The sequence below is a fragment of the Aedes albopictus genome, chromosome 3, assembly GCF_035046485.1.
Source record: "Aedes albopictus strain Foshan chromosome 3, AalbF5, whole genome shotgun sequence".
Taxonomy (NCBI): Eukaryota; Metazoa; Arthropoda; class Insecta; order Diptera; family Culicidae; genus Aedes; species Aedes albopictus.
This window is the reverse complement of record NC_085138.1, coordinates 204,641,317-204,656,512: the sequence shown is the minus strand read 5'-3', so window position 1 is coordinate 204,656,512 and position 15,196 is coordinate 204,641,317. Positions and strand designations below refer to the sequence as shown.

The 15,196-nt window shown below is 42.4% G+C and overlaps 1 protein-coding gene across 3 annotated transcripts; it reads left to right on the top strand.

Moving 5' to 3' along the window:
* The first annotated feature begins 39 nt into the window (after positions 1–39).
* Positions 40–13,829, top strand: LOC109416623 (conserved oligomeric Golgi complex subunit 7). 3 transcript variants are annotated; one of them, XM_029863419.2, is made up of 4 exons: positions 40–190; positions 9,691–9,780; positions 9,877–11,740; positions 13,562–13,829. In XM_029863419.2, the coding sequence occupies exons 1-4, from the start codon at positions 188–190 to the stop codon at positions 13,729–13,731; spliced, it is 2,127 nt and encodes a 708-aa protein (XP_029719279.2). In that variant the 5' UTR covers positions 40–187; the 3' UTR covers positions 13,732–13,829. The 3 variants fall into 3 exon arrangements, with proteins under 3 accessions (XP_029719279.2, XP_062714667.1, XP_062714668.1); XM_062858683.1 differs by lacking the exon at positions 40–190 and adding an exon at positions 2,675–2,731; XM_062858684.1 differs by lacking the exon at positions 40–190 and adding an exon at positions 9,248–9,477.
* Positions 13,830–15,196: the final 1,367 nt, after the last annotated feature.

Below are 15,196 nucleotides of genomic sequence, written 5' to 3'. Positions count from 1 at the left end.
ACACCGTGTTGACACACAATATAGAATCTTGTTTTCTTGTGCCGTTTTCAACGTCATCGGTCAACAAATATTGCGAATTTTAATCACTGAAATTAGTTGAACAAGTTATATTGTATATTAGAAATAATCACATGTGATAAATATTTTAAATTCACTTCTTGTGAACTGTCCTAGTCCTAGAACCAATATGGTAAGTACATAACATAGAGGCTTAGAGCCACATCAATGAGAAAACACAGGTTTACAATGGAGTAAATGATTTTCTTTTCCAAGGTTTATGGAACAGGATTTTAGTTTTACACTGAATAGACAAAAACGAGACACCGCTAGCTCTAGCATAAATGATATATTTTGAACAGGCTGAAGACAACGCTAGAAAAAATATCTCGTAGCTTCCGTAGAAACCAATCGATTATGCTGCAAGGTTACTATGTAATACGCTTGTATATATATGAATGAACTTTGCTTTTCTGGCGACAAAAACTTTAAATAATGAAAGCAATTTAAGCAGAATAAAACTCTCGTTTTCCAATCATGCGTAAGAACCGGGGGCGGTACTGGTTTACCCAAGCCGAAATATCCAAAAAAGACGAAAGAACCCGGTAAACCTCGCCAACACTTTGCCGTCTTTTCAGTCTTGTTTTCAGTGAATATGCCGGCTTTTTATGAGATGATTGCTACTTTTTTGAGTTGTGAATACTTTTGTCGTTCGTTTGGACATCCTCAGGTGAATATAATTTGGACAGGCAAAGTTTAGCCATGAAATCATGAAAGTAGGATAAGGGAAACGTCCATAAATTACGTCATGCTTTAAGCGGGAAGGGGAGGGGGTGAGTGTGGGGGCGATTCAGCGAGGTGTGACGACTCATACGAAAATTTCAATGGTCACATATAAAAAGTGTGACATAGGGGGGAGGGGGGTTATAAATGGTCGATTTTTGCGCGACGTGATTTATGGACGTTCCCTAAATTAAGAAATACAATCAACACCCAAAAGGCCAAAGTCATTTTCACAACAAATTTTCAACTTGAAAAATTCATAACTCTGTTGATTTTTATCCAATACTAATGAAATTTTGAGACAATATCCAGTTTTTATTCTAGTTTTGATACAATGGGCCACGAGTCCAAAACCCGTATGGTTCCGGAGTTATTCCGGATTACCGTGGGGTACCAACGTTATGGCATTTGGGGTATTTCTATCAGAACTATTTTTTTTCTTTATGAAACAACTTTAAAACATTAGCAATAATCGGAACTTTATCGAAGCTGGTTCCTGATACCTGAAATCCTTCTGGATGTTTCTGAGCCTTGTGGAATGCCCCGGAGGAACCGGTGCCAGGGAACATTTGCATTTCTACTCCAAAACATGCCGTGAGGCAACTCATTCTTCATGATTTTTCGTCATTAGGATTCTTATTGCTGTATTTGGCAACTATCTGTTAAGCGAAGAACTTTGTTTATTTCCAAGATAATTTTTGCAGAACAGCAAAGTTCTTCTCTTAACAGATAGTTATTTGATGCTTATTGTATGCCGCTGGGCGTTTCATGCTAGTCCGTTGTCTAGTGTCATGCTTGCTAAGAGCAAATAACTCACTGAATGCATTTAACGTGCCTTTTTATGTGATTGTTTTTTTTACCCGTACGGCTTACTAAAAATAAACAAACCGCTGGCTAAGGCGCAAAAATCAATGTTTTGTAATGAGATTGTGAGGTTCACTTCATTTTTAGTTGTAAATACACAGATCAAAAAAAGAGTATAAAATTCTGTGACATATTATGCACATGATTAGTGCGTGGGATATCACAGAAGTTTACATGACATATCATGTAAAACTCATAAAATATCATGTAAACTTCCATTATATGTCATGTAATTCAGCATGACTCTGTGTGTTAACATGACATATAACACAAGTTTACATTATATATCATGTAAACCATCATAAAAGTAAGTTTACATGACTAAACTGTAGTTTACATGACGTGTAAATCTCATTATTTTTATCTGTGTAGTTTCAATTATGCTGGGAACCTAAAAAATTGGAGACACTTGGACAGTTTTATTCCGGTGAACGTCTGGGTCAGGAGGTGTAATCCTTCCTATTTGCAAGGCTCCATTAGTTGGAGTTAAAGTAATTTCATCTGAAAAGTGCTTAGTTTCATGCGTTATTTTAAATTACGTCGGACAAGGGGGTTAAAAAGTATATAGCTACTTTTTCAAGGCTTCCAAAATATTTTTATGTTTGCGTCCAATTTCTGTACGCATGTAAAATGTTTTAATGCATGCTAGGTGTAGATTTTGTTTTATCCTAAGCTAAGTCCAAAATATATTCAATTTAGCTTTTAGTAATTCATTCCCTTTAAAAATGCATTAACTTTATTCATTTGCCTACTTTTAGGCGTTTATTGCGGGTCCTTATGTGGATGACTGAATTTTATTTCATTACTAACCCTCAAATACCCAAATTTTTGATAACTTCTCAAAAATTGTATGGAAGTTCAAAATATGTGTTTTTTTACTAAAAAAATATCCGGTTCTAAAAAAAAAACAAATGATTTCAGAGCCAAAAATGTGCGTAGAATTGCGATATTTCCACTCGTTTTTAGCTAAAACGATCATTCTCTAATCTAGAACTTCTAAAACATGTTTACTTTTTGCCAAATTAGGAACGGCCTATTGGGATACATGGCACCTACTGGTTTCGATAGACATTATTGTATAAAAAGTGTAAGGGAACGTAATCGCCCACTGCTATAAGCTTGTTGAATGGCCTGAGGAACGGTGCATCCCTAGGAGAGAAGTAACAACACAAGTTGGCAACCCTGAATTCCGCCAGCTTTGGACAGAAGTATTCGCGATCGCGGGCGCAAAAGACGCCATTGTTTTGTAACCATTTTTGAAATACACGAATAAAACGTAAAAACTAGTTTGATTGATACATAAATGGTCCTTCGACGACGAATAAATGCGAATTGGATTACAGTTCATACGCAAGGCTGAAAAATGAAGGTTTTTGCTGACGGCGGAGTTGTGGCAGACAGGATTGATGCCGCAAGACCGGGCGATCTGGTTCTTCTGCATAGGATTTTGTTTTGCGAAGACACGACCCTCAATTGGATACGGAGAAGAGTGCTGCGGTTCGGAGGCTTTGATTTCGAACGACAATCTCCTCAATTCGAGGTTAGGTTGCAAATAATCGAAAATGCAGAACCAGAATGTGTGAAGACGACGTGTGAGATTTTGGATGTTCAAATCGGAGAGGCTGCTTGTTCGCGGCAAACGGTTGCTGTAGCCATCATGGAGCGACTGTTTACGATAGCTAATGAAGCCGGCAATGTTGCGGAAAATGTACCGGCGCGTACGCTGACGCCACCGCCAATGTCATTGTTGGCGCAAACTACGGAATATGGATTTTCTGTACAATCTCAACGACCGGTAGGACAAGTGAACAAAAATCAGAAGGAAAACTCGATTGCGAGAAGTGTTGCCTCTTCTAAAAGCGTTCAAGTGACTGTGATGAAAGCAAGATTGGAAGCGGAAAGGAAATTGGCGGAACTGGAAGAGCAAGAGGCGGTACAAAGAAGAGAGAGACAGCGGAAGCTGCTTAAAGCTGAACTAGAGCTGAAAATCGCGGAAGCAGAACTGAACGAAGAGCTGGTAGAGCAGCGCGAGTTAGAACCCTGTTGGCAAGTTCAAGTGGCAGATCCTCTAGATCGTGTTCAACGGTGGGTACAAAACCTGCAATCTGCATCCTCTGAGGTGAAAGGTAAGGATTCGACCGTTCAGCAGCGTAACACAAATTCTTCGTCACTATTGGAGCAAAGCATGCAAGAGAGATCAGCTGTGCTGAATTCACCGAGCACGTCTGGAACAGCGTCCTACAGCCATGGCTTTCTACAGCAAGATCGTGGAATACAACTCGGAGACGTCAACACCGAAATGCTGCAAATTACGAAATCGATGCAACGAATGCTTGCAAGATCTACTGGTAACAACAATCTGCCGACCTTCGATGGAAATGTTCGTGAATGGCAGTTGTTCATCAACCAGTACCGTTTGTCTACAGAAGCGGGAGAGTATTCCGGAATCGAAAACGTAGTACGACTGAATAAATGTCTTGTAGGAAAGGCCCGTGAAGCTGTTCAGCACATGCTCATGACGTCTGTCGACGGCGAGGAAATCATAAAGGCACTTGAACTACGCTTCGGAAGACCGGAACTGCTGCTTCGAGCTTTGATCAACGAAATCAAGTACCTTCCGGCGGTGTCTGACTGGTCAACATTCATTGAATTTGACGGTGTTGTTCGTAACCTGGCCGCTGGAGTTAAAAGTTTGAAACAACATGTCTACAATCCGGAGCTTTTGGGATTGCTTCTACAAAAGCTGCCACAATACCAAATTATGATGTGGGGTCGACATATTACGGAGCGCGGTATTGATGATCCAACTGTACTGGATTTTGCGGCGTGGGTGGAGCAAACTTCAAAATACGCTTCGTCTATCAATTGCACCTTGGCAGCCGGTGGATTTTTCGACGCACCAATCCAGCATGGTCAATCGAACATAAGGAGCGAAACTCGAAAAGGTGAACTGAAAAGGTGTGGAGTCTGCCATAAAGATGTTCATGACGTGACGATGTGTGAGGTGTTCAAGTCCGCTGACCCGAAGCGAAGATTTCAAATAGCGATTGAATCGAAGTTATGCTTTTGTTGCTTGCGAACGCATAGCGGACGTTGCGACAGGCGGCAACAATGTCCAGTTGAAGGATGCAGCCGATACCACCATGCCCTGTTGCATAAGGGAGAAGCAACAGCACCTCTATCTGTACCGCAGAACAATCCCAGCGTCAACGTGATGAAGTACGATCATCGCATCCTTCCTCAAGCGCTGTTGAAGATACTAACAGTGAAGGTTCGTGGCCCCAAAGGTGTAATTGAGATTCCTGCTCTGATCGACGAGGGATCAAACTTGACGATCCTGGATGCTGGTGTTGCCAAAATCCTGGGAATATCTGGCAGCAATAAACGGCTTTGTTTCACCTTGATGAGCGGTATGATGCAAGTGGATGAAAATTCAGAAGACGTCCAAATTGAAGTGAGCGAGAATCTAGCGGAAAAACCTTTCTACAACCTGGCAGGAGTTAGGACAGTCCGGAAACTAAATTTGGTTGGCCAGAGAGTAAACGTCCCAGAGCTGGTGTCGCGTTATCCGTATGTGAATAAAGCTGATTTGAAGTGCTTGAATGGAGAATCACCTTTGCTGCTGATTGGACAACCTCACATTAACGTTATCAAAACGACGGAAGTCTATCAATCTGAAGCCACTGCCCCAGCTATTTCGAAGTGTTCCTTGGGATGGGTAGTCCATGGCCCAATGATGGTGAGTACTGGTGGGGATTATCCTGGCACCGTGAATTTGTGCTGTGAAGCTGAAGAAAATCTCCACGATCTGGTGACGTCGTACATTCTGCTTGAAAACATGGGAGTTGTGATCAGCAAACCGGATCGACAGCGTTCGGAGGATGACAGGCGCGCGTTGGCAATCATGGAACAATCTACACGTTTCGTGGATGGGCAGTTCGTTGTGAATCTACCGTATAAGTCCTCTACTCCTTTCCCAGAAAGCAAAAAGATGGCATTGTCTCGTTTGAAGTGTACAGAGCGAAAAATTGCGAAGATGGGAATTGCTGGCAAATATGCAGATATCATGCAAGATTATCTGGACAAGAAATACGCTGTTGCTGTTTCAGATGCAGAGCTCGAGTTGCCAAGGGATAACATCTGGTATCTGCCACATTTCCCAGTTGAAAACGTGATGAAGCCGGGCAAAATCCGAATTGTGTTTGATGCAGCAGCGAAGTCAAATGGTATTTGTCTGAACGACATGCTCATCACCGGACCGGATCTACTCAAATCGTTGCAAGGAGTACTTCTACGGTTTCGCCGTGGAAAAATTGGATTTGTTGGGGACGTCAAAGAAATGTTCAACCGGATCTGGATCTCTGAAGCAGACAGCTGGTCACAGTGTTTCGTTTATCGCAGTAGTCCCAGAGACCCCGTACAAACTTATCGGATGAAAGCTATGATTTTTGGAGCGAATTCGTCCCCATTTATTGCTCACTATATAAAAAATCATAATGCACAACTTCATGCTGATAAGTATCCTGAAGCCAGCAATGCAATCGTGCACGATCATTATGTCGATGATTTTTTGGGAAGTGAGGACGACGTATTCAAGGCTGCAGAGCTTATCCAGGATGTCATCCAAGTCCACAAGGCTGGTGGATTCGAGATTCGCAATTTTCGATGTAGTTCTGAAGAAGTGTTGGACAGCATCCCACCTCACCTGAAAGCAGAAACGTGCAGTTCGGATATTAGTGATGGAGTACAGCGAGTTCTTGGGCTGCTATGGGATAGCGAAAAGGATTGTTTCACTTTCTCGACCAATTTCTGCAAAATTGATTCAGCTATACTCTCAGGCAAACGCGTACCAACGAAACGCGAGGTTTTGTCTGTAGTAATGTCAATTTTTGACCCACTTGGATTTGCCACTCCAATGACAATCGGAGGAAGGATCCTACTACAACAGATTTGGCGCAGTGGAATTGGATGGGATGACCAGCTGGAGGATGGTGCTAGGAAGAAGTGGTCGAAATGGTTGAGCAATCTTTCTGCAATAACAAATGTTCGCGTCCCTCGTTGTTACAACAGCAATCTCCGAACCAGCGATAGGACAGAACTTCACGTGTTTTGCGACGCCAGTACTATGGCAATGGCTGCAGTGGCGTACTTGAGAGTCGTCAAAGGTGAGCAGGTGGATGTTTCGTTTGTTGCTTCGAGAGGAAGGGTTGCTCCCGTACGCTTCATGTCAGTCCCTAAATTGGAGTTGCAGGCTGCGTTGCTGGGATATCGACTGTCCTTAATGGTCAAAAAAGAGATGGAAATAGACATACACAGTATTGTTTTCTGGACTGACAGTCGCACGGTTTTGTGTTGGCTGAAAACAAAGAAGGCGTTGAAGACATTCGTTGCTAACAAAGTAGGGGAAATATTGGAGCAATCATCCCCGGACGATTGGCATTATGTCTCCACACTGGATAACGTAGCTGACGAAGGGACAAGAGATACGGAAGAACTGGACATGTCTACGACTGGAAGGTGGTTCACCGGACCGGATATGTTGAAGCACAATGTCACAGACTGGTCAACGGTGGCTGGAAACGAGGATACATCCGAAGAAGCTGAAGATGAATGCTGTACAGAAACATTAGCAGTGAACACTGTGCTCGAATGTGATGCAGGGCTGCCTGATGTTAACCGGTTCAGTCAGTGGAGAAGATTGATTCGTTCGACAGCATTTGTACGCAAATTCATCGATATGTGCAGAGGCAAGATGAGTAACGGAAAAATTCAACCACGTGACGAACAGGAAGCGAATATGCTATGGGTGAAAACTGTGCAAAAGGATCAGTTTCCTGAAGAGTACGCTGTTTTGATGAACTATGGCGAGTTGAAAGCTGAAGCTAAGCTGAAAACGTTAGCACCTTTTTTGGACTGCGACGGGATAATGCGTGTCGGAGGAAGGCTGAACAAAGCAAATGTGGAACCAGCTGTGAAGAATCCAATCATACTTGGAGCATCAGGGAGATTTGTATCTCTACTAGTTCAAAGCTATCATCAACGGGCTCATCATCATGGACGTGAACTTGTGTTGAATGAAATCAGGCAAACCTACTGGATAATTGGCCTTCGAAGTTTGTTGCGGAAAATCATCTTCGGATGCCAGTATTGTCGTGTTACGAAGCCCAAACAGATCATACCAATCATGGGGCAGCTCCCGGAATGTCGTGTGGAAATGTATAAGCATCCTTTTACACACACCGGCATGGACTTTTTCGGGCCCTTCGAAGTTACGGTTGGACGGCGCAGAGAAAAGAGGTATGGAGTAGTCTTCATCTGCATGACGACACGAGCCGTCCACGTTGAGATGGCTCACTCATTGACAACAGATTCGTGTGTCATGTCAATCCGACGAATGATGGCGCGACGTAGAAAACCTGATTAAATCTATTCTGATAATGGTACCAATCTACGGGGTGCTGATAGAGAATTGAAAGACGCGTTGAATCAGTTGAGCTTCGGAGATGTCGAACGAGAAGTGATGGAAAAAGGCATACAGTGGGTGTTTAATCCGCCAGCGGCGAGCCACATGGGTGGTTCATGGGAAAGGGTGATTAGAAGCATCAGAACATCGCTACGAGTAACGTTGAAAGAGCGAGCACCGAGGCAAGAAGTGCTGGAAACACTACTAATTGAAGCCGAACACCTCGTCAACAGTCGCCCATTAACCTATGTGTCTTCTGATATCAATGATTGTGAAGCCCTCACCCCAAATCATTTTTTGATTGGGGCATCAAGCAATGTCCAGTCACCAGGGGTTTTCAACCAGGGTGATCTTGACTGGGGAAAACAGTGGAGGAAGGCGCAAAAATTGATCGACAATTTTTGGAGGCGTTGGGTTAAAGAGTATATGCCGACTCTGCTTCCAAGACAAAAGTGGTGTCAATCCGTTGGAGAGATAGGAGAAGGTGATATCGTCTACGTGTCGGATATGATCAACGAACGTGGCAAGTGGCCCCTAGCTGTTGTGAAGAGATGCTGGACAGGCGATGACAACATAGTTAGAGTTGCAGAAGTTCGAACACATTCGGGAACATACCGACGACCATGCACCAAGCTGAAGAAGATTTGTTTGGAAGGAGATATTCGTGATGACAAACCAGTGTCACACCAGGGGGCGCAATGTAAGGGAACGTAATCGCCCACTGCTATAAGCTTGTTGAATGGCCTGAGGAACGGTGCATCCCTAGGAGAGAAGTAACAACACAAGTTGGCAACCCTGAATTCCGCCAGCTTTGGACAGAAGTATTCGCGATCGCGGGCGCAAAAGACGCCATTGTTTTGTAACCATTTTTGAAATACACGAATAAAACGTAAAAACTAGTTTGATTGATACAAAAAGTGTACGGAACTAAGTCTCAATATCATACGGGCGTACCTACAATGATCGATTTCTCTTCATCGATTTTCTCCTCGGCTAATAACTTGGCATGCAAATCATTTTTGATTGTTTTTGTTGTTTTAGATGCTAGTCCTAGTTGTTCTTCACCGAAATACACCGAGAGATCATCCGAACATTAGTCTTATTTTCCGGAATAATCCGAATAGAAATCGATCATTGTAGATACGCCCACTGACAAATAGACGTATCACTTGGAACAAATTGCGATAAAAATCATCGTCACGGAAACATAATCGCCCAATGCTAACCAGGCTGTGTTACGCAAATCACTCAGTAGGTGGCAGTAGTGAGCAAACGTCAAACAGGAACAAAAACGATGCGAGCGCCGTGACCGAGCGATTTCCAAACTACAAAATATTTGAACTAATCATTAAAAAGGGTAACGATGAGAAGTGAGTACGGTAAGACGTCTATTTGTCTGTGATACGCCTGTATGATACTAAACGTGAGAAGTATTAAACAAATCACCCGACCGTTTCTTCGAAGAAATTTCAGTTTCAGTTCAGTATTCCTTGGAAGAAAACGGTTTATATTTTATTTAGATTATTCCGTTAAAAACTTTAAGTTTTCTACAACAAATCATACATGTATTACTACTATTTCAGGATCTTAGCTGCTTCTCGCAGGACTCATTTGACGTCGTACAATGGACAAATGATTACTTCAAATCTAACGGAAATGTGGAAAACAAAAAAGTAAGCTTATAATAATGTATTTTCATCGTTTAAGTGTTCAATCTGTCACAGGACATGTTCAACAATGAACTAACATCGCTTAAACTCCTTTTCTAGGCCATGGTTTCGTCTCTGGTGTCGAGGCTTCAGCTGTATGTGGAACAGATGAACTACTCTTTGGAAAAGTCCAGCCACCAGCTGATAGTCACCATGCCCCACGTGATAAAAGACGTCAAAATGATCCAAACGGAAGTGGCCACGTTAACAGAAAAGATGCGTGAGCTGCAGAGCGACATTAGCCACGTGAACAGGGACACGGGCGTCTACATGCATCAGTTGGAACGGCTAGAAGGGGTGTACCAGAAAATAAGCATGGCCAAGCACGGCATGAAGGAATCAGATGGATGGGGCAAACTAACGGCCGAACTGGACGACTTACTTGAGAGGAATGACATTTTCGGATCAAAGAATAAGTTTATCGATCTCAAGAAGTCGATATCTGCGCAGGCCGGTCTACCAGGTCAAACCGAGCGCACACAGCAGTTTGAATATTTTACCAATCGGATGGAAGCTTTAGCTAGCCCAGCAGTCATACAGTTTATTCAGCAGGGTGATGTGACGCAATGTCTCAAATATGTCGAAATTTTCAGAATAATCGAACGTTTGCCGCAGCTAAAGCAATGCTACCGAACAGTACACAAGAACGCACTAGTAGAAAAATGGTCGAAAATTGCCGAAGCCGAAGATAGCTACGACCTGAATAACGTCCTATCTGAGTTTAATAATGTGGTTTTGGAGTTTCTTCAAAATCAACAAAAATGGTGCAAACAAGTTTTCCAGAGTCACGCGGAACCTTTAGATACCGTTGTGGATGCCTTGAAAATTTTACAAAGTCAGAAACAGTCGTTCGTTATGAATCAGTTGAAGAAGTCCTCTGGCAAATTCGAATATCTTGCGTCTATTGCAGCTAGTGATTACCAATTTGCTAATGCTTTGGAGAAAATTCTGATCGAATTACCAGCCGATAAAGTTGATGATTTATCTTCCGCAATCTTCCTGTATTTTGATGTCTTTGTCGAACAGTATCCTTCTCTCGAAAGAAGCCTTTCGAATAGGATGTTGAACGATATGAAGATGAACAGTGCCAGCGTAGCTGAAAACGTCAGTATGTTGGATGCGAGCAATTCAAAGAGTTTGAAATGGTTCAACGAGGCAATCAATCGTTGCTCAAGTATTACGCAGAATAAATCTCTGGCACAATTGGTCAACGTGTTCCGCGGTTTTGTTGCGCTTTATGTTGAAAAGTACTCAACCGTGCAGAAACAGCTGACCCTTAATCAAACAGATGAAATCAACTGGAGTCTTATGCAGCTGAATCTTAACTTGCTGCAACATCTTGGAGATTTCATGCAGATTATTGAAAAATGCGAGAAGAAAATCTTCGCTTTTATGGAACCTAAGGAAGGTGATACCAACAATAGCACTATCTGCAATCAGCGAATTCTTGTCCACAACACAAAAGCGCGGAATATCCTAATGCCATCAGTTGAGGCAAATAGCTCGATATTTACGAAAGAACTGCAAACCCTGCAAAAAGTAGCCGTTGAGATCCATGATTGCGTGCTGAAACACATATTCGTATACATCGAAGCCCAATTCAAACAGGTGGAGTTTACAATGAAACAACACAGCGAAGGGTATGACCTTCCCGATTACAGCTACGCACCGCAGGAGTACATAACCCAGATCGGCCAATATCTGCTGACCCTTCCCCAACATTTGGAGCCACTGCTGCTGTCCCCCTCACCGGCTCTGAAATGTATAATGGAGTTCTGCGAGGACAAGTACAAAGGGGAAAAGGCCTGTGCCGATGTGTTGCTGTTCCTTATTGTAGAGGAAACCACAGCCATGTACCAAGAGAAAATTGACGAAATACTAAGCCTGTCGGCATCCGGAGCAAAGCAGCTGGCTACGGATATCGGTGATTATCTCATTTTTTTTTTCATTTGTTTAGTTCCTACATCTTAAGATAAGATGGAGTCAACAATACGCCTCTACTTCCCATAGTTGTTCTAGAGCACCATCAATTTTCGACGAACTCGAGACAAACGGAAAATGAATATGATGCAATAGTATTTAGAATATGATTGTTATCTCTTTATGTAAACCCAACTGCCAACTACTTACTTCAATAGTGAAACTATTGATGAATAATCAAAATACTAAATAATAATTAGTTGTAAATTTTGTTTACGTTGATTTCGAAAAGTTTGCTCAATTTGCAGTAACTTTTGTGCATGAACTTTTATCGGAAACGCTTTCTTGGAATAGTAATAGTTGTTCAAAGTCGTGAGAAGGAAAGGGTTAAACTCGTCGCACCTTGTCTGATGTGCTTCATGTCGTCACCATCTGGATTTGTTTCGGAAGCAATCTTTGCAGTGATGCTATTCGGTATTCTTGTAACATGCCCGTCTCCTTATTTGACGGCTGACGTTGATGTTAACCGTTACCGTGGAACAGACCAATTTCAACAACCTTTCGAAGGTATCACCGTCTGATGTAACACTGATACCAAGGCTTACGCACCACCGACTTTTGCTGCTTCGCGTTTCAGGCGAGTGTACAGCTCTGCCATCTTTCGAAATGTTCTGTAGTTGGTGTCTACGTTATCGACGAAAAACGCAAATTGACCGGATCTGTTGAAAATCTATCAGGCCAAACATGTCTAAAGGTCCTATCTGCAGAAGAGAGGCTCTCTTTGGTTTCCCTCTCTTTCGTTAATATCTCAGCTGTTTATTTGTATTATGATTGTCTCCTTGCATTAAACGATGGTCAATACAATCGTCTTTTGATTTGTACTGCAAAAATAATTGAAACGTGTACCATTACATTGCAATACTTGAAAGAGAAAGTGATCAAAGAGAGCCTCTCAAATGCAGATAGGACCTATTGAAATGTTTGGCCTGATATATCGGCTGTTACACTCGGCTATCCGCAGACACCCTTTAAACTTTTGAGCAGGAATGCAAGTCTATCGCCTTGTCGTAGAACTCGAATGTTGCATACCGTATAGTATAATTGTCGTCCATATTTATTTCCTTCCACTTCTTCGGCAGCTGTTTGGCTTTCCACATCCTTAAAATCAATCGGTACAAACAAATGGTCAATATTTGAGTAGTCCAGCTGCAATATACCATTCTTATCATATGCCTTTTTGTTGTATTGAATGGCATCCTTCAGTCAGCGAAGAAGTTGGTTGATTTCCATCAACCGCACTGCTGACGTTAGTCATTCTTCCGCTGCTTTGATCTGCCGTGCTTGCGTTCTCCTATGACATTCAGGTTCTCGTAGAATTCCTACTTCCGATCATCGTAGGTCGGTACTTCTTTCGTCGAGAAGTTCCCATCTTTATTTATTTTAACTGTGGCACGAAGGCTTTTCGGCATGAGTTGTGTTATTACTTCCGTTTTTCTTGAAAACGATACAACAGTTCTATTCCCTCACGCTCCGCATCCTTCAGGCGGTGCTTCTTCTTGTAACGGGCTACGTTTGTTAAGTCCCATGCTATATCATGGCGGCCCGCAGTGCGTTCTTTTCTTAACAAATCTCTTCACTCCTTGTCAAGCAAATCGATCCGCGTTAGTGGTTCCACATACCTTACAACGTCATTGCTAACTCTAGTAGGCCGCAAAAAGAGTCCGTTGAACACCCCCTTATTAGAAAACATTACGACGCTAAATCCTGTCTTTTTTTTAAGATTGGATATAATCCATTTTTTACTACGTCTATTTTATATTTGCAGAGTATTTTGGAAACGTTCTCGAGGAAATGAGCCTAACGTTAAGTACCAACCTACAACAGATTATTGTTCTACTGAGGGCACCGTTGGATCAATACAATGCAGTCAGCGTTGGTTACAATCCTCGAGTTGTAGCATCAATCCGGCAGAAGCGAAATATTCTCTCATGTTAGATGGCAATGAACGACAGATCAGCAGTAGTATAATTTATCAGCGCATGTTTGTTAAATTTTTACAAAGAAAGAAATAAAACGCAATTAAAAACCTTAAATTTTATTCTGAATTGCCAAGTCGAATTCCTAGAGTAGGTTCTGGATGTATGAGGGAACAATTGTTTTTCCGCATCATTTAATATTTCGGATTTCCGTTTTAGCTGTTGCATTCGGTTGAACAGTCACATGTATTGTGTATAGTAGTTGCAATGCAACATATGGTGAGCTCGTTTGTTGTCGTTTAATTTCGTCTTCTAGCATTAATTCAGTTTAACCTTCCTACTGCCGAGCATACAACCACACCATAGTGAGACTGAGGTCCGGAGTTAAAGATCTCTATCCCGAACAACTACCCGCCATCGCCTCAATTTCTGTAGACTTCCCTTATTTTTTGTTGAAGCTGTACCACCATGAGCTCATGGGCCTGCCTCTGCTGCAATGTTTAGTTGCACGCTTTCTTGCAGATTTCGTTCCTGTGCCTGCATAGTGTGGCCAAGCTACTTCCGCTCTCGCTGCAGGATTTCTGTCGCTATTGGCTTTTGATGACATCGACGATGGAGCTCGGCGTTCGAGAACCAGTTGTGAGGCCACTATGTTTGTTGGGGAATGGCATAATGCATCAAGCAAACCCCTTCAACCTACATCCCTGGAACCCATCCAAATTAACTGCGAGCGGTAGTTTGCGTTTTACAATAGATTAACTGCCAGCTACGCAGTCGGTACGATAGATGCAAGCGTAAACAAGCATTCGGAGCTACCTGCGACGTTGGATGGTCACTGTGAGATGATACGAGGATAGGAGATCATCTGAGAGCTTGACCATTTAATATCGTAGTGGTGGATATGCTGGATGAGAAGATTTGCCTGGCATGAGAGGGATCTCTTCCTCTCTGTAATTATTCGCATTCGGGTTCACATCGGAATGTAGGTCTAGCAATGAGCTTGTAGTGTAACCAGCAGTAGTTAATATCGACCATCCCACAAGAACGCAGGCAAGCCGGGTAGAGGCCTACACACGGCCAATTAGTATAAGAGATCAATGTTAGTTTTAAGACGTAATAAATGTAGTTCGTGTAGTCCGTGTTTTTAGTAAATATAGTATTTTGTTGTAATCGCGAGTGAGTGTATAGTTGATTGCCAAGAAATTGAAGAATTGTGCCCACTGTTCCACTACTCATCGGAGGAAAAATATCGCCCAGGAAGGAACAACCACCACATTCGGTCGAGTGTTGAGGAGCTACCCAATCAATCGAAGGAGGTAATTCGCCGGTTCCCCAACAATGTTCGAATGATATACCGCAGCTGTTGATTAAAAAAAATCTAAAATTGTCGATCTACTCTTACAGGCCAACTATTAAGCATAAAAGATAAAACTTTCTGCAGAAAATCAACGTTCGCGGTTGCATTTGCAATTGAATTCGAATCT